General features: G+C 43.8%; 1 protein-coding gene across 2 annotated transcripts in view; it reads right to left on the bottom strand.

Annotated features, from left to right (window-relative positions):
* The window catches only part of LOC139233795 (V-type proton ATPase 116 kDa subunit a 1), a 78732-nt gene that overhangs the window by 14894 nt on the left and 37772 nt on the right, over positions 1–26066 (bottom strand). For both annotated transcript variants that reach the window (XM_070864327.1, XM_070864328.1), the window contains exons 13-20: positions 25582–25742; positions 23750–23840; positions 22713–22831; positions 21796–22012; positions 19566–19673; positions 18019–18126; positions 15412–15529; positions 6510–6681 (exon numbers count right to left, since the gene is read on the bottom strand). In XM_070864327.1, the coding sequence (XP_070720428.1) occupies positions 6510–6681; positions 15412–15529; positions 18019–18126; positions 19566–19673; positions 21796–22012; positions 22713–22831; positions 23750–23840; positions 25582–25742 (1094 nt within the window). The remainder of the gene's footprint in view (positions 1–6509; positions 6682–15411; positions 15530–18018; positions 18127–19565; positions 19674–21795; positions 22013–22712; positions 22832–23749; positions 23841–25581; positions 25743–26066) is intronic.

Genomic DNA, 26066 nt, shown 5'->3' with positions numbered 1-26066 from the left:
ATTTTCTTCTGAACTCCCTATCTGATTTCTTGGTAACTATCTTACTTCATTGGCTGTAAAGTGCTTTGAGACGACTAGTGGTCGTGAAAGGTGCTATATAAATGCAAGTCATTCTTTTTCTTTTCTCTAGTTTTACTCTTCTGCAAAAGTGGAAATACTCTGTCTACTCTATCAAAACACTGGCGAAATGCCATCGACCTGAGATTAACTGTTTCTCTCTCCACAGATGCTGCTTGACCTGATTCGTATTTCCAGCATTTTGTTTTTTAGGTTTCTAGCACCCATGGTACTTGGTTGTTGTTTTGATCTTAAAAAGTCTCCTTCTTTGTCAAACCATCGGTTTGAACAATATTTTAAAATGTGGACTCTGCATTACTTTTAGGAATCTGTGGCATGCTGCAAAGTTAATGTTTAGTCGGTTACATTAGTAATCACTCATACATAAGCACAACATTCCCAGCAACTTATGTTTAGAGGTCACAAAGGTACATTTAAAATCTAATCAAGTTTCACTTAAAAAGGTCAGAAGTCAGCTGCAAAGAGTATGAATGTACAGTTGCTCAATATCAAGACACCAAAATGTCTCAACAGAAAATCCCACACCATACATTTAAAAGAACCCTATAATTTCCTTCTCTCCAGATTTACCTCTGGCCATTCTTCAAGGTGTGCATATAAACCACAGGTGGTACAATCATATGGATGTATCACAGGACAGTAAGATCCTCCCCTTCCAGAGATTTCCAGGAGTCACTAAATAACAGTGAAGAGTAGAAGCCAAGGCTGAGCTTTCCTTCCCCCACACACAGCGCGCAGCCCCCGCCTCGCCCCCCCCCCCAATCAGTTACTGAAGCCAACTGCAACACTGTACCATGGTTGAGAGCAGCCAAGTGCAGATCAGAGATCAAACCTGGGATATTCCTGGCCTGCATAAGTGAATACCAGAGATCAGGGGACAACAAAAAACTTAAGTTATTGACATGGCAAGTTATTAAACTATATAGAAAGTTTAGGGGAAAAAAACACATGACTCCGAGTATGTTCATTTTGAAAAGGATTCAAAGGAACAGCAGAGAAAATACTTCAAAGTTTGGTGAAACTTTGATTCAATTTATGTTATTGGGAGAATAATTTGTGAAAGGAGATCTATGAGGTGAGCACTTTCACAAACCTAAAATCTCTGCATTTCAGGTGATCATAGATGGATACCACCAGGATGTGTTCCTCAGTGTGCGTGACAAAAGGAAGGAAACTTTTTTTTTTATATAAAAGTGATCAATTTTGATTTTAAATGAATGATTGGAATATATAGCTTTCATCTAGATTGCACGTTCTTGCAAAGCTTTAGTTTGGAGTTTAATAATATTTTTCTAGTTTCATGCCAGTTTTTGTCAACTTCAAATTAGCCAGCCCCAAGGAGACAATCACTGACCATTAATAAAACATAAGCAACCGTTCAAGCATAGTGTATCTCAAACTTACATTTGCAGGAAAAAAAACCACTTAAAATTAGGCCCATTTTCTTCTCCCTCACCGCCCCCACCCCACCCCGGCCCCACAAACACCACAAAATGATTGATAACATTAGTTTCTCAGTCCCATTACTATCTTCTTGTGTATTGCACATCATCGCTTTTTCTCTTAATCTCTTCTGCCTTCCACCCTATCACAGACCTCCCCTTTTGTTCTTTCCTCCCCTTCCCCCCACCCCCTTTCCCTCCCCCTACACCTTCATAAAAAACAGTTACATCTCTAACTTTTTCCAGTTCTGAAAAGGGTCATCAACCTGAAACGTTAACACTTTCACTCTCCACAGATGTTGCCTGACCTGCTGAGTATTTCCAACATTTTCTGTTTTTGTGTTAGTTTCTCAGTATTATTTTAAGATATGAAAGTCCAAAAGATTTCCGCAGATAATTGATTTTAAAAATAAATCACATCAGAGGCAACAGTATTTTCACTGGCAGTGTGAGGATTGCTATTTCAGTAGTCACATGCCATATGTCTTACATCAAAGTCAAGAAGAAAAATGTACAATTTAAGAAAAATCAGTTTAATAACTACCCAAGTGGTAGTTATTTTTTGAAATGCAACTTGTGTACTGATCGTATAAGGCATATAGACAATCTTCCAGGACAAAGCATCATATTTTTAAATCTATTTTTGAAAGATTACTGTACAGCAATCCAATCTCTCTGCAGTGTTCTATTGAGTACCTGCAGGCATTGTGCATAGAATGGAACAGTGCATTTCACACACATCCATTTCTTTAAGAGCATGGATCACGGCTAAGAAATGGCCATTCAACCCATCGTACCCACTCTTTCTTCCGATCGGCTTCAATCCTGTCCATTTGGCTGACTGCCCTTGACAAATGAACTGTCCTCTCTAACCTCCAAACTATAGGAGCAAATATGTTCTATACTTTCCCCCCATCACCTACTAACTGTTCCTAGTCAATTGACAATTTCCATGTTTCAGTTCTTCAAAAGGGCTAAACCTTTTGCTCAAGACGAAACCGTTTTTTGTTGCCTACTGCGTACGTCAATAGTAACTACACTTGGCTTCCTATGGACATTTGCGAAATTAAATGAGACAGCAGCAATTCTATTTTGGGAGGAGGTTGACAGGGTATTAAATTATCCAGATTAGATTTATCCTGTTTTTTGTGGATAGAACATACTTGGGCAATGTTCCATATTGTCGGGCAGATGCTAGTGTCATAGCGATAATGGAACAGCTTGGCCAGGGAAACATACATGCTAAAAAGCAGAAGCATCATACTATAGACAAGGCTAAGCGACCCCACAACCAACGGATCAGATTAAAGCTCTGTATCCCTGCCACATCCAGTTGTGAATGGTGGTGGACCATTAAACAATTAATGGGAGGCGGCGGCTCCATGAATATCCCCATCCTCAATGATGGCGGAGTCCAGCACGCAAGTGGAAAAGACAAGGCTGAAGCATTTACAACCAACTTCAGCTAGAAGTGCCGAGTGGATGATCCATATTGGCCTCCTCCTGAGGTCCCCAACATCACAGAAGCCAGTCTTCAGCCAATTTGATTCACTCCACGATATCAACAGCTGAACGTACTGGATACAGCAAAGGCTATAGGTCCCGACAACATCCCGGCCATTGTGCTGAAGACTTGCACTCCGGAATTAGCAACACCTCTAGCCAAGCTGTTCAGTACAGCTACAACACTGGCATCTAAACGACAATGTGCAAAATTGCCCAGATACATCCGGTCCACAAAAAACAGGACAAATCCAATACGACCAATTACTGCCCCATCAGTCTACTCTCAATCATCAAGGTGATGGAAGGCGTCATCAATAGTGTTATTAAGAGGCACTTACTAATAACCTGCTCACCGATGCCCAGTTTGGGTTCCACCAGGACCACTCTGTTCCAGACCTCATTACAGCCTTGGTCCAAACATGGACAAAAGAGCTGAATCCCAGGTGAGGCGAGTGACTGCCCTTGACATCAAAGCAGCATTTGACAGAGTGGCATCAAGGAGCCCTAGCAAAACTGAAGTCAATGGGAATCAGGGGGAAAACTCTCCACTGGCTGGAGTCATACCTAACACAAAGGAAGATGGTTGTGGTGGTTGGAGGTCAATCATCACAGCCCCAGGACATCACTGCAGGAGTTTCTCAGGGCAGTGTCTAGGACCAACCATCTTCAGCTGCTTCATCAATAGCCTTCCCTCCATCATGTCAAAAGTGGGGATGTTCGCTGATGGCTGCATAGTATTCAGTGCCATTTTCAACTCCTCAGATAATGGAGCAGTTCATGTACGCATGAAGCAAGACCTGAACGATAATGAGGCTTGGGCTGATAAGTGGCAAGTAACATTCGCGCCACACAAGTACCGGGCAATGACTATCTCCAACAAGCGAATGTCTAACGACCACCCCTTGACATTCAACAGCATTACCATGGCCGAATTCCCCACCATCAACATTCTGGGGGTCACCATTGACCAGATACTTAACTGGACCAGCCACATAAATACTGTGGCTACAAGAGCAGGTCGGAGGCTGGGTATATTGCAGCGTGTATCTCACCTCCTGACTCCCAATGCCTTTCCACCATCTACAAGTCAGAAGTGTGATGGAATACTCTCCACTTGCCTGGATGAGTGCAGCTCCAACAACACAAGAAGCTCAACACCATCCAGGACAAAGCAGCCCGCTTGATTGGCACCCCATCCACCACCTTAAACATTCACTCCCTCCATCACAACGTACCGTGGCTGCAGTGTGTACTATTTACAAGATGGACTGCAGCAACTCACCAAGGCTTCTTCGGCAGCACCTCCCAAACCCGCGACCTCTACCACCTAGAAGGACAAGGGCAGCGGCAGCAGGCACATGGGAGCACCACCATCTCCACGTCACACACCATCCTGACTTGGAAGTATATCGCCGTTCCTTCATCGTCGCTGGGTCAAAGTCCTGCAACTCCCTCCCTAACAGCACTGTGGGAGTACCTTCACCACACAGGTTGCAGCGGTTCAAGGTGGCAGCTCACCACCATCTTCTCAATTGCAATTAGGGATGGACAATAAATGTTGGCCTGGTCAACAACGCCCACATCCCATGAACGAATAAAAAAAAAAAAATGATTTACCCGTGACTGATTTTCATCCGTTCTCTTCTGAAGGCACTGACTAATGTTGGGGTATGGATCCGCAAATGCCAGCAGCTTGCCGGTACTTTTAACAGTAAACCCAGACGATCATCAGCAACAGGCTATTCAAGTGTGGGGCAACACAGCCAAGCAGGATTCAATCCTCAGAATACTTATACTTTCCACCAGGAGTAACTCGACACGAATTGACTATTTTTGTCTGATTATACCTCCATGAAGTGCCTTGGTATATTATTTAACATTAAAATGCACTATATAATGGAAGTTGCTATTGCTGAATGCGTTGTGAATCCCAGCTATTTTTTTCCTAGCTGGGGCACAGAGGCCATATATAGGGCCCAAGTTTCGGGCCCGGACCTGGACGCCCGTTTTTCGCGCCAGAAATTGCGCCTAAAAAAAAAACTTAGATTCTCCGGCTCCCTGCTGGTCCTAGAGTCAGGCGCGGTGCAGCACAAGCTGTAGGGGCGGAGCTAGGTCCCTGCATTGAAAACTGCCAGGACCTCTGCACATGCGCGCTACAGTGGGCACGCATGTGCAGTAGCTCCAGGCGCCCAAAACTGTGTGGGAGGGGCCCGAAGCACGCAGCCCCTAGCCCTGGCCGAATCGCCTCACTGGGGCTGCGTGCATAAGGCTGCCTCCCACACCCAGCTCCTGCTTCACCCCGACCCAAATCCCGCTGCCCCCCGCCCAGACCCCGACACCAACCCGACTCCCGCTCCCCCCCCGGACCGGACTGGACCGGCGCTCCCCCCCCCCCCCCCCCCCACAGACCGGACCGGCGCTCACGAACGCCCCCACCCGCCCCCCCCGGACTGGACCCGACCCAACCTGACCTCCCTCCCCCCCGCGCTCCCTCCTCCCACTCCCGACCAGTGTTCCCGACCGCCCCCCCGCCACCTACCTGTAAATCTGGTGCTGGGGACGGGACCTGCTCGAAGTCTTGGGCCCGGCCCATTCAGCCTCCCTAACTCCTCTTCCTCTCCTTTTCGCCCCCCGGCCCCTTCCCCTTCCCCTCCCCCTCTGCCTGCCTCCCTCCCCTCGCTGTCAGAAACAGACACTGAGACAGTGAGAGACATACACAGACAGACAGAGAGAAAGAGACACCGACAGACACACTGGGGGGGGGGGGGCATCCCAGCACGCTGTTCGAGGGCTCCCAGTGCTGCAGTCGGTAAGTAAAATGTTTTATTTATTGATTTAAAAAATATATATTTCTTATTAATTTTTTTGATTGATTTATTGATGTTTTTATCATTTATTATTGATGGCTCTTTATTTGTAAAACTGAAGTCTTTAATGTTTGTAAACTTCCCTTTAAACCCCGCCCCCCCCATTCCCTACGCCTGATTTTCTAAAGTGTAGGCAAGGTTTTTTTGAGTGTACAAAAATCTTCACTTAATCCATTCTAAGTTAGTTTGGAGTAAGTTTTCACTGCTGAAACTTTGAAAACAGGTGTAAGTGGCCGGACACGCCTCCTTTTGAAAAAAAAATTCTGTTCCAAAGTGAAACTGTTCTAACTGACTAGAACTGGAGCAAACTAAATGCCGAGAATTTGAATTTCTAAGATACTCCGTTCTACACCAGTTGCTCCAAAAAAATCAGGAGCCACTGAGGCCGAAACTTGGGCCCATTGTATCCCCTACTGCCCTGCCCAAGATATAGATGATCAACAAAGACCAGGGGTTGAACCCAGGACTTTCTTGATGCGCATAGCTCAATATCACAACATGTATTGCATTTGTTCAGCCATTCAACCAACACAGTTTAAATATTTTTTTAAACTTCTTTGACAATGGCAACTCCCATCAAATGGAGCAAGCTTTGGGGATTAAGCTTCTTTCTTACCAGTGCAAACGAAGAGCGTGCAGAAACGCAGAAAGGCCCTCCATGATGAGAAGAATTGTTATCGTCAGCACAGCAAAGGCAGCAAATACGAAGAAGAGGAGAAAAGATCCGCCGAAGTTGTTTACGGATAGTCCAAGGTGCAAAACCATATCCCACAACACTTCAGAGAGCTCTGAAAAAGGCAAATACACCGGTTAAATTCATCAATTTTACACATTGGTGAAAAGGTCTGATGATCAGTCAGCTTTTAATCCAGAAACTAGGAAATGTGCACAGTGGAAGTTAAATGCAGTCTCAGTACTTCTAAAGCAGTTTATGGGCCCACCCAGTCCTAGGCCTTAAAGAATATATATTGGAATGTAGTAGTGTATTCATTTTCTAGCTGCCGGAGGATGACATGCTTTGGCACAAGGAGTAGTTGAGGCAGAGAATATTGCATATTTTAAGGGAAGAGTAGATAATCATTTCAAAGATGATGCAGGGCATGTATGGGATTAGTTTTGGATTGTTCTGGCAGAGAGTCGGCACGGACACAATAAGCCCATTGGCCTCCTACTGTGTTATAAACTTCTATAAATGTAGTCTTAGGGTGTATTTATATTACAACCATGGCATTTGCGTAAAGCAGTTTCACTTTGCGCCAATGTTACAGTTAGTGTGAATGCAGCCAAAATCCAGAGTCAATGACCAACCGGACACTGGAGCTAAATGGAGTGAAACTCCTCAGAGAAGGTGCCTCACGTCACTTCAAAGCCACTTCCTGCCTTCACACCAATTTAGATTCTAAGTTTCGCATCAAAATAGTATCCGTTTCATCTTCACACCAACACGAAACTTACCTGAAATACAAACAGTTCTATTTCCCAGCACTGACACCCCTCGCTGGTGATCAGGTTTTTAGGAGGTGAAATTCAATAAACTAGCCTAATTGGTAAAAAACCATTTGATTTAAATGGAAAAAACTTTAATCAATTCCATAGATAAGCAATAAAATGCTACCAAATTAATTAAGACAGAATATATTTAGCATGAGTGACGACATTTTTTTAAAAAAAAGCAAAATTTTTAGCCCATCTACTTTTGCATTCTGTTGCCGACAAGATCATTTATGTATTGGCACATTTATCTTTCACATTCAGAAGACACAGATAAAATGTCCAGGGATTCAGATCATGACAATGCTCATATTTCTTTTGCATAATATAGCACGTGGCTTCAATTATTTTTAACTTCATTCTGTTTAATCTAGTTACTGGCAAATATTCAGGCTGAACAAAATGCTTTCTGAAAAGCATGTGTCTAAAGTTAGGTCTATGCGGTTGGCACCTAAAAAAAACAGTTCAGTCCGTTGCTATCTCGCTCGAATGGCATTCAATAAATTAAATCTAAACAAAATGGCAAACCTGTTCACAGGACTCTGCCGAATGCCACGCTAGTCATTGGGAGATGTACTCTCCAATTATCCATCCCTGGGGAAAGCACCTCCATTTTAACAGGAAGATGAGCTATAACATAGCCCAATGCTGTCAGCATTCCAAGTTCATAGCCATTGCACAAGGTCATAAACTCTTAAGAATGTACAAAATTGAATCAAAATTAGACATTGCAAATGCCAATTATTTTTCTTTTGAGGTCAACTGTTCACCAGTGATCTGAATATCTGCCAACTCATTTTTTTTTAAAAACAAAGGGACTTAGGCAGCCAATGTTTATTTCATTAACCATATTCAATAATGGCAATTGTATCAAAATGGTATCACTTCATCGTATGAAAACAACACAGCTTTACCAACTCTTCCACGTGTTGAACCAAAAAATGTTATACAATTCACAAAGTAGCATCCCTAGAACTTTACACATCTTATCCATAACATTACACTTAATTTCTGGTGAGGGGCAATCTCCAGTAGCTTTTTAAAAAGTCAGTCTTGGCACATCAACACTCTCACCTCAGAGTTAGAGTATTGCAGGCATAAGACTAGTCCAGGATTTGTGTATAATCGAAGTCAATGCCGGGGCACTTAAGGACCTAGCCAAGAGAGCCCTTCATAGTCAGCGCCTCACAGCGAACCTGGCGTGCCTTGATGACCCAGAGACGCAAAATGCCCACAGCATTTGGTCTGCCCTCCAGGCCACCATTACCTGTGCCTGCAAAGAGACGCTCAGTCACTCAAGCAGGAAACACCGGGACTGGTTTGATGAAAAGGATCAGGAGACTCAAAAGCTAATAGATTGCAAGCGCAGGGCATTTCTGAACCTTAAACAACCACCCAACTCGGGAGCAGCAAAGCAGTATTAGACGGCTCAAGGCTAAGGCCCAACAAAAAACTCGGGACCAAAAGAACAGGTGATGGATGGAGAAAGCACAGGAGATACAGCAGCTGGCTGACAGCCATGATGTGCGAGGATTCTTCATCGCAGTCAAGGTCACCTACGGTCCAAACACCCAAGGCACCACCCCGCTGCTGGCCAAGAACGGGGAAACACTCATCAAGGACACCGAGGCAGTCAGGGCCCGCTGGAAGGAGCATTTCGAAGATCTCCTCAATCAAGTCTCTGCCTTTGACTCGTGTGTTCTCGACTCCATTCCGCAACATGCTACCCGCCACCACCTCAGTGAGACCCCAACACTGCACGAGGTAGAAAAAGCCCTAAGACAGCTTAAAAAAACAAGGCTACGGAGTGGATGGAATCCCTGCTGAGGCACTGAAGTATGGCAGAGAGGCATTGCTGGTACAAATACATGACCGTGTCTCTCTCATCTGGAGGGAGCATGCCGGGAGATCTTTGAGATGCAGTGATCGTGACCATCTTTAAAAAAAGGGGACAAGTCCGACTGCGGAAGCTACAGTGGAATCTCCTTGCTATCAGCCACTGGGAAAGTCGTTGCTAGAGTCCTCATCAACCGTCTTCTCCCCGGGACCAAGGAGCTCGTCCCGGAGTTGCAGTGCAGGTTTCATCCCCTCCGGGGCACAACGGACGTGATTTTTGCAGCGTGAGAGCTGCAGGAAAAATGCAGGGAACAGCGCCAGCCCTTATACATGGCTTTCTTCGACCTTACAAAGACCGTTGACTCCGTCAACCGCGAAGGTCTATCGAGCGTCCTCCTCTGTTTCGGATGCCCCCAAAAGTTCATCACCATCCTCTGCCTCCTCCACGACGACATGCAAGCCGTGATCCTTACCAACGGATCATAGAAACATAGAAAATAGGTGCAGGAGCAGGCCATTCAGCCCTTCTAGCCTGCACCGCCATTCAATGAGTTCATGGCTGAACATGAAATTTCAATACCCCCTTCCTGCTTTCTCGCCATACCCCTTGATCCCCCGAGTAGTAAGGACTTCATCTAACTCCCTTTTGAATATATTTAGTGAATTGGCCTCAACTACTTTCTGTGGTAGAGAATTCACAGGTTCACCACTCTCTGGGTGAAGAAGTTTCTCCTCATCTCGGTCCTAAATGGCTTACCCCTTATCCTTAGACTGTGACCCCTGGTTCTGGACTTCCCCAACATTGGGAACATTCTTCCTGCATCCAACCTGTCCAAACCCGTCAGAATTTTAAACGTTTCTATGAGGTCCCCTCTCACTCTTCTGAACTCCAGTGAATACAAGCCCAGTTGATCCAGTCTTTCTTGATAGGTCAGTCCCACCATCCCGGGAATCAGTCTGGTGAATCTTCGCTGCACTCCCTCAATAGCAAGAACGTCCTTCCTCAAGTTAGGAGACCAAAACTGTACACAATACTCCAGGTGTGGCCTCACCAAGGCCCTGTACAACTGCAGCAACACCTCCCTGCCCCTGTACTCAAATCCCCTCGCTATGAAGGCCAACATGCCATTTGCTTTCTTAACCACCTGCATGCCAACCTTCAATGACTGATGTACCATGACACCCAGGTCTCGCTGCACCTTCCCCTTTCCTAATCTGTCACCATTCAGATAATAGTCTGTCTCTCTGTTTTTACCACCAAAGTGGATAACCTCACATTTATCCACATTATACTTCATCTGCCACGCATTTGCCCACTCATCTAACCTATCCAAGTCACTTTGCAGCCTCATATCATCCTCCTCGCAGCTCACACTGCCACCCAACTTAGTGTCATCCGCAAATTTGGAGATACTACATTTAATCCCCTCGTCTAAATCATTAATGTACAATGTAAACAGCTGGGGCCCCAGCACAGAACCTTGCGGTACCCCACTAGTCACTGCCTGCCATTCTGAAAAGTACCCATTTACTCCTACTCTTTGCTTCCTGTCTGACAACCAGTTCTCAATCCACGTCAGCACACTACCCCCAATCCCATGTGCTTTAACTTTGCACATTAATCTCTTGTGTGGGACCTTGTCGAAAGCCTTCTGAAAGTCAAAATATACCACATCAACTGGTTCTCCTTTGTCCACTTTACTGGAAACATCCACAAAAAATTCCAGAAGATTTGTCAAGCATGATCTCCCTTTCACAAATCCATGCTGACTTGGACCTATCATGTCACCATTTTCCAAATGCGCTGCTATGACATCCTTAATAATTGATTCCATCATTTTACCCACTACTGAGGTCAGGCTGACCGGTCTATAATTCCCTGCTTTCTCTCTCCCTCCTTTTTTTAAAAAGTGGGGTTACATTGGCTACCCTCCACTCGATAGGAACTGATCCAGAGTCAATGGAATGTTGGAAAATGACTGTCAATGCATCCGCTATTTCCAAGGCCACCTCCTTAAAGTACTCTGGGATGCAGTCCATCAGGCCCTGGGGATTTATCGGCCTTCAATCCCATCAATTTCCCCAACACAATTTCCCGACTAAAGATTTCCCTCAGTTCCTCCTCCTTAATAGACCCTCTGACCCCTTTTATATCCGGAAGGTTGTTTGTGTCCTCCTTAGTGAATACTGAACCAAAGTACTTGTTCAATTGGTCTGCCATTTCTTTGTTCCCCGTTATGACTTCCCCTGATTCTGACTGCAGGGGACCTACGTTTGTCTTTACTAACCTTTTTCTCTTTACATACCTATAGAAACTTTTGCAATCCGCCTTAATGTTCCCTGCAAGCTTCTTCTCGTACTCCATTTTCCCTGCCCTAAATCAAACCCTTTGTCCTCCGCTGCTGAGTTCTAAATTTCTCCCAGTCCCCAGGTTCGCTGCTATTTCTGGCCAATTTGTATGCCACTTCCTTGGCTTTAATACTATCCCTGATTTCCCTAGATAGCCACGGTTGAGCCACCTTCCCTTTTTTATTTTTGCGCCAGACAGGAATGTACAATTGTTGTAATTCATCCATGCGGTCTCCAAATGTCTGCCATTGCCCATCCACAGTCAACCCCTTAAGTATCATTCGCCAATCTATCTTAGCCAATTCACGCCTCATACCTTCAAAGTTACCCTTCTTTAAGTTCTGGACCATGGTCTCTGAATTAACTGTTTCATTCTCCATCCTAATGCAGAATTCCACCATATCACAGACCCAATCCACATCCGGACCGGGGTCAAGCAGGGCTGAGTCATCGCCCTAACCCTCTTCTCAATCTTCCTCACTGCTATGCTCCACCTCACAGTTGACAAGCTCCCCACTGAAGTGGAGCTAAACTACAGAACCAGTGGGAAGCTGTTCAACTTTCGCCGTCGCCAGGCCAGATCCAAGACCACCCCGACCTCTGTCGTCGAGCTACAGTACGCAGACGACGCACAGAGGCCGACTCCAGGACACAGTCGACTTATTTACTGAGGCATACGAAAGCATGGGCATCTGTAAGGCAAAGGTCCTCCAGCAGCCTGTCCTCGCTGCACAGCATTGCCCCCCCAGACATCAAGATCCACGGCATGGCCCTGGACAACATGGACCACTTCCCTCATCTCGGGAGCCTCCTGTCAACAAGAACAGGCATTGACGACAAGATCCAACACCGCCTCCAGTGCGCCAGTGCAGCCTTCGGCCACCCGCGGAAGCGAGTGTTTGAAGACCAGGCCCTCAAAACTATCACCAAGCTCATGGTCTACAGGGCTGTAGTAATACCCACCCTCCTGTATGGCTCAGAGACATGGACCATGTACAGTAGACACCTCAAGTCACTGGAGAAATACCACCAACGATGTCTCCGCAAGATCCTACAAATCCCCTGGGAGGACAGGCGTACCAATATCAGCGTCCTCATCCAGGCCAACACCCCCAGCATTGAAGCACTGACCACACTTGATCAGCTCCGCTGGGCAGGCCACATAGTTCGCATGCCAGACAAGAGACTCCCAAAGCAAGTGCTCTACTCGGAACTCGTCCACGGCAAGCGAGCCAAAGATGGGCAGCGAAAACATTAAGGACAAAGCAGCCAGCTTGATTGGCACCCAATTCAAAGTCTCCCTGATACAGTGCGACATCCCCACTGACACCTGAGAATCCCTGGCTAAAGACCGCCCTAAGTGGAGGAAATGCATCCGGGAGGGCGCTGAGCTCCTCAAGTCTTATCACCGAGAGCATGCAGCAATCAAGCGCAGGCAGCAGAAGGAGCGTGCGGCAAACCAGACTCCCCGCCCACCCTTTCCTTCAACCACGGTCTGTCCCACCTGTGACGAGACTGTGGTTCGCGTATTGGACTGTACAGCCACCTAAGAACTCATGCCAAGAGTGGAAGCAAGTCTTCCTCGATTTCGAGGGACTGCCTATGATGATGTATAATCTAGTTTAGCATTCCAGCGCTGACACTAGACTGGTTGAAGCAGATAGTAAAATTACAATGCCAATATTCAAAGTGCAGAGAAGTCTCCCAGTAATCTGGGAAACATATGAAATAGGAGCAGGAGTAGGCCACCTGGCACCTCAAAGCCATTTAATACGATCATGGCTGATCTGATCATGGACTCAGCTCCACTTCCCTGTCCGCACCCCGTAACCCTTTTTTTCCTTAATCGCTCAAAAATCTGTCGATCTCCGTCTCAAATATATTCAATGACCCAGCCTCCACAGCTCTCTGAGGCAGAGAATTCCAGAGATTTACAACCCTCAGAAATCCCTCATCTCCTGAGTTTTAAATGGCTCCTTATTCTGAAACCATGTCCCCTAGTTTTAGTTTCCCCGATGAGTGGAACTATCCTCTCTGCAGTCACCTTGTCAAGCCCTCTCATTGGGCCCAAGTTTCGAGCCGCGCAGTCCTGACCTGGACGCCTGTTTTTCGCGCCACAAAGTGCGCCTAAAAAAAAACCTCCAGATTCTCCACCTCCCTGCAGGTCCTCTGGCCCTCGGCGCAGCGCAGCTACAGTGGGCGCGCATGTTCAGTAGCTCCAGGCGCCCAAAGCTATGTGGGAGGGGCCAATGCACGCAGTCCCTAGCCCTGGCCGAATGGCCTCACTGGGGCTGCGTGCATAAGGCTCCTCCCACGGCCAACTCCTGCTTCCTCCCGACCCGACACCGACCTGACTCCCGCTCCCCCACCCCCACCGAACCGGACCAGACACCGACCAGACTCCCGCTACCCCACCCCGCCCCCGGACTGGATCCAACCTGACCTCCCTCCCCCCCCCCCCCCCCCCCCCCCACCACCTCCCCGACCCGCGCTCCCCCCGACCCAACCCAACCCAACGCCACCTACCTGTAAATCTGGTGCTGGGGACGGGCCCTGCCTGAAGCCTCGGGCCCGGTCCGTTCAGCCTCCCTCCCCCTTCTTCCCCCCCCCCCCCCACCATCCCCTTCTCTCCACCCCCCCCCCTCTCGCTCCCCCCTTCTCCTCCCCCCCTCCACTCGCTGTCAGAAACACAGACACTGACAGACAGAGATAGAGACACTGACAGAGACACGCTTGGGGGGGGGGGGGGGGCGGGGGGCATCCCAGCACGCTGTTGGAGGGCTCCCGGTGCTGCAGTCGGTAAGTAGAAAATGTTTTATTTATTGATTTTTTAAAAAATTAATTTTTTTTTTGATTGATTTATTGATGTATTTATCATTTATTATTGATGGCTCTATTTGTAAAACTGAAGTGTTTAATGTTTGTAAACTTCCCTTTAAACCCACCCCCCCCCCACCATTCCCTACGCCTGATTTTCTAAAGTGTAGACAAGGTTTTTTCGAGCGTACAAAAATCTTCACTTACTCCATTCTAAGTTAGTTTGGAGTAATTTTTCACGCATGAAACTTTGAAATCAGGCGTAAATGGCCGGACACGCCCCCTTTTGAAAAAAAAATTCTGTTCCAAAGTGAAACTGTTCTAATTGACTAGAACTGAAGCAAACTAAATGACGAGAATTCCGATTTCTAAGATACTCCGTTCTACACCAGTTGCTCCAAAAAAATCAGGAGCAAATCATGTCGAAACTTGGGGCCATTATCTTATGTTTCGATAAGATCACCTCTCATTCTTCTGAACACCAATGAGTATAGGTGCAACCTACTTAACCTATCTTAAGTCAACCCCCTCATCTCCAGAATGAACCAGTGACCCTTCTCTGAACTGCCTCCAATGCAAATATATCCTTCCTTAAATACGGCTACCAAAACTGTACACAGTACTCCAGGTGTGGCCTCACCAATACCCTGTAGAGTTGCAGCAGGATTTCTGCTTTTCTACTCTATCCCCTTTGTAATAAAGGTCAATATTCCATTTGCCTTCCTGATTACTTGCTGTACCTGCATACTAACTTTGTGTTTCATACACGAGGAGCCCCAGGTCCCTCTACTGCAGCACTTTGCAATTTTTCTCCATTTAAACATTTCTCTCTCAACCCCCATGAAAAACAGATAAACTTGAAATTCATTTCATTGTTGTTTGCACCCATAGAATAGGACTATACATCAGGAACTTAAGACATATAAACATCACATGTTTGGAAATCAATCTCATCTACTAGTAACACAAGTTCAGTCGCCATATAGGAAGCATCCCTAATAAATATGCATATTTGTCGTACTTACGTGCGTGAGCCAGACTGAGTGCCCACAATCGCAAGTAGGAGGCAGTGTTAGAAACACATCCCAAGCAGTATTCAATGGTATGGATGGCCTGATGTACTGCAACATCGCCAAAATTAAACTGTAAGGAACAGATTAAAGAAAGGAGAGGTCTCAGTGCGAAATAATATAGAACATAAAACTGTATTCACATACTGCGTTGCCAAAACATTACTGGAAAAGTATTACTGGGATATTAAAAAGTATGCAAAATGTCCAAAGCTATTCATTTATAACTCTACTTGGAATTTTGAAAAACTGAACTGAGCTTTGAGCTTGCTGAAATGAGAGACACATCAGTGATGAAAATCGCTGACATTTTGCATTCAGGTCAGGGACACTATAGTGCATCAGAAATTAAATGATTTCTACACTGGCCAACCTGCTTCAATCCCAACCTCAGATGAACACCCCTTCTGTACTTGTACAATATTTTTCACATCAGCCTTTGTCTCATTTGTATTAAATTGACAATTTATGCAGGATTTTGCACCGTGGACTCACACCCATTTGAAAGTGTGCTGAAACTGCCCAAAGTCAATTCGCTTAAGGTCCTATAGCCACCAGAAAATTTGGAATGGATTCCAACATGATCCTAGAGTGCAGAGAAAGCACAGCACAACCCAGCCTTGTTTTAGGGAAAAGAAAAGCATCAAGATTATAAGCACAAGTCCAAAAGAAACGAAGAGGATTGTGACATTCCCGAAAAGACAAAAAGGAGAAAATAGAAAACTGATCACCTCGCTCTGCTCTCTAATCACCTTTACAGCATGAAACCTTACTGCTTAAATGCAGAATTTCTTGAATGACATTCAATACATTGCATAAAATTCCAAAGAAATTTATACAATTAAAAGGTTACTGAACATAAGCTATGTCAATGGATAATGAAATAGTGCATAGACAGGCACTCAAACATGCAATGAGCAGCCTTACCAATTCTTCCTCAGCAGGCTTGCAAAAAAAAAGTTACATATTTAGTGCAGTTAAATGTAATGAGAATGTGAACGCATAGTTAGTAGATATTAAGTTGTCAAAATGCATGCACAATATATATGAAAAGCACATCCTTTTTCTTTTAAATAAATCAGCAAAACAAATTTAATTTGCTGAAACAACACTCCGGGATTTACTCAAGACCATTTGTGTAGTTTGTGTAACAGTAGAACCAACAGTACTAGGTCTTCCCTCAGGAGAACAAATTTCTCTTCATCTCAGTTTAAATGGGCAGCCCCTTATTTTAAGATCATGCCCTCTAGTTCTAGTCTCCCCCATCAGTGGGAACATCCTCTCCGCATCCACCTTGTCAAGCCCCCTCATAATCTTATACGCTTTGATAAGATCACCTTGCATTCTCCTGAACTCCAATGAGTAGAGGTCCAACCTACTCAACCTTGCCTCATAAGTCAACCCCCTTATCCCCGGAATCAACCTAGTGAACCTTCTCCGAACTGCCTCCAAAGCAAGTATATCCTTTCCTAAATATGGAAACCAAAACTGCACGCAGTATTCCAGGTGTGGCCTCACCAAAACCTTGTATAGCCGTAGCAAGACTTCGCTGCTTTTATACTCCATCCCCTTTGCAATAAAGACGAAGATTCCATTGGCTTTCCTGATCACTTGCTGTACCTGCATACTATCTTTGTGTGTTTCATGCACAAGTACCCCCAGGTCCCTCTGTACTGCAGCACTTTGCAATCTTTCTCCATTTAAATAATAACTTGCTCTTTGATTTTTTTTCATGGAACAGGGACGACGATTAAATTCACTCAGAGCAGGCAAAATGGAGAACACGAGATAGAATAGGGCCACTTCAAAAAAGATTAAACTCCATTAACAATTGATTACAGCAACACAAATCTTCATCATGCTACTGCTATTCTTCTGCGGGAAGTGGAGGGAGCAGCGTGGCGGCATACCACTCCAGGGGGCAGCAGAACGATGGCAGCGAAGAGGGGGACTGGATTGGACATCAAGATCGAGGTCGATGATTGGAGCGTGGGTAAGTACATCAGGAGCGGCGAGGTTGGGGCGCAGAAGCGGCAAGTGATCGTGGAGCGATGTGATCAGGGCCCAGGAGAGGTGAGGGCCCAAGGACAGCATGGGCCAGCCCAAACAGATATGTGCACACACTAGGTCTGTGCAACAGAACTGGTCTCCGGTCGTCATGGTTAATCCTTGTCACTAGACCAAGACCTAGCTCTGTCAAGCCTGTGTGGTGACTGGTGTGCAACAGCCACCACACATTAAAAAAATCCAGGCACAGACATTTTCCACCCTTCAATATTTAGTTCGGGACCTGGAATATTAGGTCCTTCATTGAAACACCTGTGAACTTTTTAGCGTGGAAGCAAGTCATCCTCGATTCGAGGGACTGTCTATGATGATGCTATTGTTCCATTAGTGTGGACAATTTACTATAAAAATCTTTTCAATTTTTTTTTTTTTTTTAAAACAAACTACACGCTATAGGAACACTATAGATTAGCACCCTCACAACTGCTGCTCAATACAGAAATGTACAATTCTATGAACAAAACGAGCTCTAATTAGTAGCTCTGTAGTACTTACTTCCTCCCCATCTTCTGAATGGGTATCAAGCTGGTCATGTTGGATTATCTCAGCATCCTCCTCAGTTGGTCCATTCCCAACTCTTATTCCACCAAAGTTGTGTGTCCCCTATGAAGTGGCAAAGACACACATTGTGACAGCCATTTTTTTTTAAATAGTCAGTAAAAACCAGTTTGTGTTATATACTCATCTACCTCCTACTTCTTCAATCTTCCTTCATATACAATCATAATCTTGACCTTAGAGAAGCTGATGCTAAGTCCTGAATTATTTTCTTCAGCATCCAACTCAGATCAGTCATGATCTTATTACATGGCAGAGCAGGCTTGAGGGGCCAGGTGGCCTACTCCTGCTCCTATTTCTTATGTTCTTAACTCCTTAGTTTTCATGATGGCCTTCCCATACCTCTTCAAACTCAGCACTGCCTCAATCATAATATAGTCCATGACAATACTTAGCATGGGTACAAAGATGCAGCCCTGGACTTGTAGCTTCACTCTGAACTGTGTAACACTTCTCCTTGAATCATCACACATGCTTTGCTCCCTTATACATTTGATTCAACAAGTCCAAAAATAATTTTCAGTTACTTCATGGAGTTCAGCAACTCCCAGACACCACTGAAAGAGAAAAGGAGAAAGACAGAAAGAGAAAAGGAGAAAGGCAGAAAGAGAAAAGGAGAAGGAAAAAAGGAGAACATAGCAAGTAGCATGCTTTTGAGGTCAATCCATATTGGTTGAATGGAACGAGTTTTACTATGTATCTTGCCAAGTCCTGGGAGAGCTTGATGCAGAGATGCCAACACCAGTTGCCCATAATGGAAAAATGTTCCATCTCCAAGCAATTATTTACTCGAGGTATAAATTATACAACACAAAACAGTGACAATTACAGTAGAACTCAATACAGAGGAATATAAATCCTTCTTCAATAGAACTTTACAAAATATTCACTATAATTAATTTGCTTTTGAGTTCAAGGTGAGGGATTTCAGCACTAAAAAGTGGAATACTTTTCAACCCACTGTCTATATCAAGTACAAGTAATGCTTCCTCCATTGTGCCTAATATGTCCTAACCTATTTCTCAGAAGAGTATCCCTACAACATTTCCCTTTCCTTTACCAGCCTTCTTCATTGCATTTAACAGAGATTGCCTATTAGTGCTCAAATAGGAGCATCTTTGCACTATGGGTCCATGTTGACTATTAACTGGGTTGTGCTTGTTTACACAATTTAATGGAGGAACATTACAGCTAACAATAAAAAAAAACCTTTCATGCCATTAGTCCTGGGTGAATTCAAACCCACAACTCAGAGCAGAAAAGACAGTGGACTATTACACTGAAATGGGGTATGGTGAGAAAGCAGGAATGGGGTACTGAAGTTGCATGTTCAGCCATGAACTCATTGAATGGCGGTGCAGGCTAGAAGGGCTGAATGGCCTACTCCTGCACCTATTTTCTATGTTTCTATGTTTACAGTTTCTGCCGTCCCAGAAGATAAATGTAAAAACATACATTTGAATTCAGCAACTTAAAAAACTTACCAAATGCTTTCTTTTCAAATGCTGATGACGCAGCACCAGTGGTTTCACCACAAGCATACACGGAACACACAGCAGAGCTACAATCGCCAAGAAGGACTGAACACCTCGCTGTTAACAAAAATAGAAAACCTGATGCATTACTACAGTCTGGTGAAAGCTTACCAACAGTTTTCCAACTAATGTATATTCGGTGGAGAGGGGAAAGAGAAAACATATCAGGAAATGGTTACATTTTGTTTGAACTGTTTGGGCAGATGCACCAATATTCTGTTGAATGGAATAGCAGAATATAGTTCTACACTCAAGACTCAAAGCTATTGATTTCAGTTGTGCCATTGTATAGGAACACAATGGCACACTCCACAAGGGACAGGATATAAAATATCAAGCACCACCCAGAGACAACTCAGACCATTTGGACAGGCTTAGGGAGAAGTTGCTCATGGAGTAACCTGAAGTTTGGGGGGGGGGGGGGGGGGGGGGGGGGGGGGGAAGAGGGAGAGACACAATACCAGATAAATACTGTATGTACCAGAGATGTACTGGCATTATAGGCATTGATCTATTGCAAATCCGCTTTATAACAAACCACATCATGCCCTTGAATCACTTTTTTTAATGCAAAAAACCTGAATTTTGGTAGCATTTTACCACTAGCTTCAAGTGGGACTTTCAAATCCACAGTAGCCTTTATGCAAGAATCCTGCACAGAATGAATAGTTTGACAATTACCAGGAGGAATAAGGCTACAAAGCAACAATTCAAATTTAGCAATTCTGATTAAACAGCAGACCCCCAAAAACGAGAAAGATCTGAATTACTGTAAAATCACACCACCTTCAGATGCATTTACAATTAAAAGTGCTGGCACATTGTGCAGCACAGGAAAGGACATATTAGCAGGTATGGGTTTCTGACAGTTAGAAATCCAATGGGGAACAGTTGAATTTCCTACTAGAAAGTATATTTGAGGGAACGGGTGTGCAGACCAGGGAAGAACAAAGCAAAATATGAATGATGGATAAGGCACGAATTCAGCTTCTAATGCAATTAAATGAAACTGGGAGCTTCTGTTTCAAATACCAAATGTCCAGTCTTCACAAACAAAGGAATTTACTTTACAATATATATGAATATATTTCCTTTCTAAATTGATATCTGGAATTTACATTGCACCTTGTGCATTGCATGTTTTATAATAATTATTATAGGTTTTATAATAAATTGCTCTGAAATATATTCAACGTTGTATAAGCAAAGACAGCAACAATTTTGCGCACAAACAACAATGAGTTTAACAACTCCTTTAATGTTGGTGGTATTAGTTCAACTACTAATTATAAAGTAGAAAGGATCAAATGTACAAAATAAATGAAGCATTAAAGAATACCGAGCAAACTTCAACCTAATGGAGGTATTAACATCCAGGAATAAACACGTGCTGAACAATTTATAACTAGTGCCTGCATGACCCAATTAAATTGTAATCTTCAAATCACAACTTAGCTTCAGTTATTTACAATAGCTGATTTTAATTACATGTCAAGAAGGTTATTTGGTTTTCAGTCAACTTTCCTCTCTGGACTGACCATCGACATGTCAGAGTACTTGATGCAGGTGGATAATAAAAGTCAGGTTAAAAAAATTCAGATGATTACCAAATAAATTTTGTAATCTATATTAGGAAACTGCAATTCTTTTATTAAATGATCCATTTTTTTTTTTTAAATACAGAAACATTAGGTAAATGACTGCACGGTGGCTTCTATAGGCTCAATTAGATCTTATACTACCATCAGCATGTAATCCTTGTAAATTACTTCAAATACAAATGATAGCATGGTAGCACATCACATTGGTCCTTACATGGTGCAAGGTGGACACAGGTTTGATTTAGCAATTTCACAGAAAAACCTCCTCCCCTCCCTTTCCACCCCCCCCCCCCCACCCCTTTCCACTCCCTCCATCCTCAGAAAAGGGAGAGAGAGAAAAAAGAGCAAGAAAAATATGAAAATCAGGTGGACAGAGAGGGCTTAGTCATGCACTTACTAGTGACTGAAACCTGGAGACATCACCTTCTCGTCTGCAAAATTATATTTGAAAACAATACAGCAAATGGGGGGTGGGGGAGATTTAAAGTGCATAGCAGTGAGCAGTACCAAAGTAGCATGATATTTCTGTTTAGAACAAGTGTTCTCTATATAATCAACATCAGCAAGCAGTTACATACCTGTCCATTATACAGATATTTCATGGTTTTATCACTGTAGCTGAATAGGAACATATTGATGAAGTGGATCAGAAGACTGGGAGCATCTTTCGATGTGCTAGCATCATAAGCACACCACTTGTAGAAGATGAGGATAACAAGGTAGCCAAATAAAGATAGCATAAAAACTATTTCAGGGATGAAGCTAAAATAGATGTTCAGTGGCCTTTTAAAATATCTAGGCACGAGAGAGAAAAAGATAGCATGAGAATGAGAAATATTCAACAATTTAGCACTTTGTCATTCATTTACAATTGGTTGCATAAATAAATCAAGTACCCCATAAATTTTTTCTCCCTCCCATACACTGGACTGGGAGATAGAGCAACAAACAGTTAGTGTTTGTTACAATAGGAATGAGCCATTCTGTGAATCTACAGTAGATGTAGAGTTGCACTTTCAAGTCACAGCTTTGGTTGGTTAAATCTGAACTTGAACCTCCGAGAGCCAAAGAAACATGAATATTCTGTTGCAGATGACCCAAATGGTCTCAAATTTCAGTTCTCTCTCTCTTTCGGAGCATCAATGTTGTAACTTCTGAAAATTGTGCCACCAGCAGCTTTCGCCATGCAATTGCGACTCATCAGCTGATCTAGCTTCATTTAACCTTTAAGATTGCTAGAACTGCAGCATTATACATAGACCAGATTTCAGTTTCAGGAAACTGGCCCTATACAATGCAAATGCTACCCTCAAACAGTCAGAATTTGTACATGTCAATTATCGCTACTGAACATAAAGTGCTTCCCACTTAACGTCTGAAGTGAGGAGTTGCAAATTTCTGGTACTCGTTTCAAAATTCGTGTGTCAACAGAGAACAGCTATTTTTTCATCCCTTATTTATTTATGAACTCAAACTCAGCTGAAAATAAACTTACATATGATTCAGGAGGCTGAGAGAAACTCCAAAGACCATATGGACGACACCCAAAATCACAGACATTTTCATTTTGAAGGAGTTGAGAAACGTGAGTTTGTTTGTAGCAATATTCCATATCTAAGAAAAAAAACAATTACTAAGTTCTTTTGGTTGAGACCATAACATAATAAAAATATTCAAACTACAATCTTCTGACTGAGGTGAGATTTCTACCACCCAAGCCAAACTGATGCTGTGAATGAGTGTCAGCACCACAGAACACATCAGCAGCAGGCAAGAGTGCTGATCGCAGAGACAAACACTAAAATGTGTTCCCTATCAATGATTGTGAATTTTCAATTAGAGACACACATGGCAAGCCCCATGGCTATTCTCTGGTCTTTAAAAAGTCTTGTTGCAATTGATGATAACCAGTCAATGCCAAATAAAGCACTGCTGAATTATCCAAATGATGAGTGTTCTGATTCAGGACTTATTCACCAAGAAGGCAACAGCATTAAGAACAGCCAGACTGTCAGGGGTAGCATGTTGCTCAAAGGCTGCAGTTTGGACCCCGAGTTTATAACACTGTACGATCAACTAGCTGCCCTTAATAAAGCCTTCCTCCAGTTTAATCTGTGCAATGTGAAGTTTAAAAAGTATAAAATGCATTTTACTGGAACATTTGCTTCCAGGACCTTTATGTGCCAAACTGTGACAGAGAAATTATGTCTGGATCAAGACAATGCTTGCAATTAAAAAAAAACACAAAGGATGAAAGAGGCAAACTAACTCAATAGGATTATAATGTAATTGCCATCCATTTATGATGTTCACAAGAAAAACACCATACAAAGTTTAAATTTAGGTAGTTTTAAGTCAACAGTAAATAATATTAAAGATGTAACTAAACTACAATTCAAATGCCTAAATTAGCATTGAGGAATTCTAGCCCTATACTCATCAAACTAGAAACAATTAAAAAAAAAGTACCAGGCTGGATTTTACTTTATATGAGTCATGAAGATTTAAAATAAAATTACAAAATTAACTCACAGGATCTATTCCAAAAGGATATGGTCCACTGAAGACATTGGGATGAGCAGGGTCCAGCTGAAGATTTGGATTGCTTTGAAGGGTTTTATCACTGTAGAGAGAAGATAACTGCATTACAATTATTAAATCTAATCCATCATTGCTGCAATTTCTGTTTGACCAATTTTAAAGCCAGAGTGTTAAAAATTCCCAAAATGGGTATATGCAGCAACTTAAAGAATAAAAACATACATTTATATATTGCCTTCACGAACTCAGGATGTCCTAAAGCACATCAATGAATTACTGTTGGTGATGTCACTAGGATTGTCAATTAATTGCAGTTGACTTTTGCAATTAACACGTTAAATATTATTATTTTTTTTAAATTGTCATTCATCAGAGAATTTTTTGTGCTAAAGGTACAAACTGTGTTTTTTGAAGATAGATTAATATTCCTCTCATTCGGTCACTTGGGCCATGCACCATCATCCACCAAGTGAGCAAGTAGTTGATCTGCTCTCAGGTTTCAGATAATATCTTTCTGAACCAATCACTACCGATATAACGTCTCAAATCCAGTAACCTCGGGACACAGACCGTGCCGGTTTTCAGATTTTTCCGGATTTCGGACAAGAAAATCTATGGGCCGGGCCCATACGAAGTGCGCATGGACCCAGCGAGGCGTCGCAAAAGCCGGTTTTCGGGGCGCAATGCGCATGCGCTGAAAACCGGCTTTTCCGATCCATCAAGATTTCTCCGAAGAGGATCCTCTGCATCCCCGAAGCAGATAACGAGTCCAGCCCACTGTTTTTTGGACAATTCCAGATTTTATTTTATTGATCAAAATGGGATTTTCTCAAATGTTCGGTTTTCGGACAGCGGGATTTGAGATGTTGTACCTGTAATAGATGTGTGAGAGCAGTCTACTTGTGATTTTTACAGCCATCAAGTGATCAAAAATATGAATTGCAATTAATCACGTGATGAAAAATGTAAAACTTCGTTGATCTTGGTTTTAAGTCACATATAATTGATACTTGAAAGAAATGGATGCTGCAATTGTAAGATGAATGACTTTGGAAAATAATATGCTACATCTGACCTGAATGCTTGATGTTAGCACTGGATGTTTGAAATATAGTGTTACATTTCCCAGAATGAACATGCTTCACCTTATTAACACAGGCCCCGAAATTGTCCTTCGCCCCAATTGGGGGCGGTAATCTTCCGGGGCCAGGACTTCCTGCGCCCAGCACAGAAGTCCCGCCCCCAACACGGAATTGAGCCGTGCGCCCCTCAGAGTCGCTCCCGGGGCAGCAGTGCAGCGCAAGGCCAGCACTACAGAGACTCAGTTAAAGGGGTGGGCCGTTGCGCACTCTGCAGGCCCTTTAGTGGTCGCCACTGGGCCACCAGGGACGACGTCGACCGAGCCAGCAGTCCGGCACCCAAAACAGAGTGCCAGGCTACGCAATGGCAGCCCGAAGCAAGAGTCGGCCGACAAATAAAGATGGCAGTCCAGTGTGCTAAAGGCCTCCCCTTTAAGGGGCGTTCCAGTGGCGGGTGTCTGCTTGCTTCGCGACCCGCAAGGCAAGTTCCCTCGCGGGACGGAGAGGGGCCAGTGCGCACCGGCCTGGGGATGGGACTGGGACAGCGCCCCTCAAACCTCCAGGGCAATTTCCCGAAGCGGTAGCACCACCCCCCTCCCCTGGGCCAAAATGCCATTGCACCCCCACCCCCCGGAGGTGCTAACAGGGCTATAAAAAGGGGCAATTTTGCCCCTGACGAAATTTATACAAAAGACATTTAAAATCAACATTTTGGTAATCTTGATCTATTTCTGCAATACTTACGTCCAGTTTCCCATTGGATGAAACATCGCTCTCGGACTCCACGATGAACCAAACATGTTGAGAGTCTTTGCAAAGCAGTCATTGTATATAAGTCCCGTGTACACAGAGAAAACGCCCATGAGTAAAATAATGTAGCGGCCACTGAAGACGGTGGTGAAAATCTAACAGAGTAAAGCTTAATTAAAAATAGGAAAAACAGTTGCAACTGTACAACTACAACAATGGCTGCATCCAATACATGACAATGAACGACTTGAGTTTATAGACATAATGGATTGGATTAACCTATTTAAGAACTAAAATTCTAAAAATGAAATCTCATTTATTCTCAACATAATGGGGGTTTCTTGGCTTCTCAAGTTGGCTCAAATACAAGATTGGCAATCCTGCCTCACATTTCTAAATACTGTAAAACTCTCACCAACAATATTAGAAATTTACATTCCTTTCTGGGACTAAAAGTACGCGAATTGATTTACATGCAC

The sequence above is a fragment of the Pristiophorus japonicus genome, chromosome 21 (assembly GCF_044704955.1).
Source record: "Pristiophorus japonicus isolate sPriJap1 chromosome 21, sPriJap1.hap1, whole genome shotgun sequence".
Classification (NCBI taxonomy): Eukaryota; Metazoa; Chordata; class Chondrichthyes; family Pristiophoridae; genus Pristiophorus; species Pristiophorus japonicus.
The sequence above is the reverse complement of the archived record's forward strand: the minus strand, read 5'-3'. Positions and strand labels throughout refer to the sequence as shown.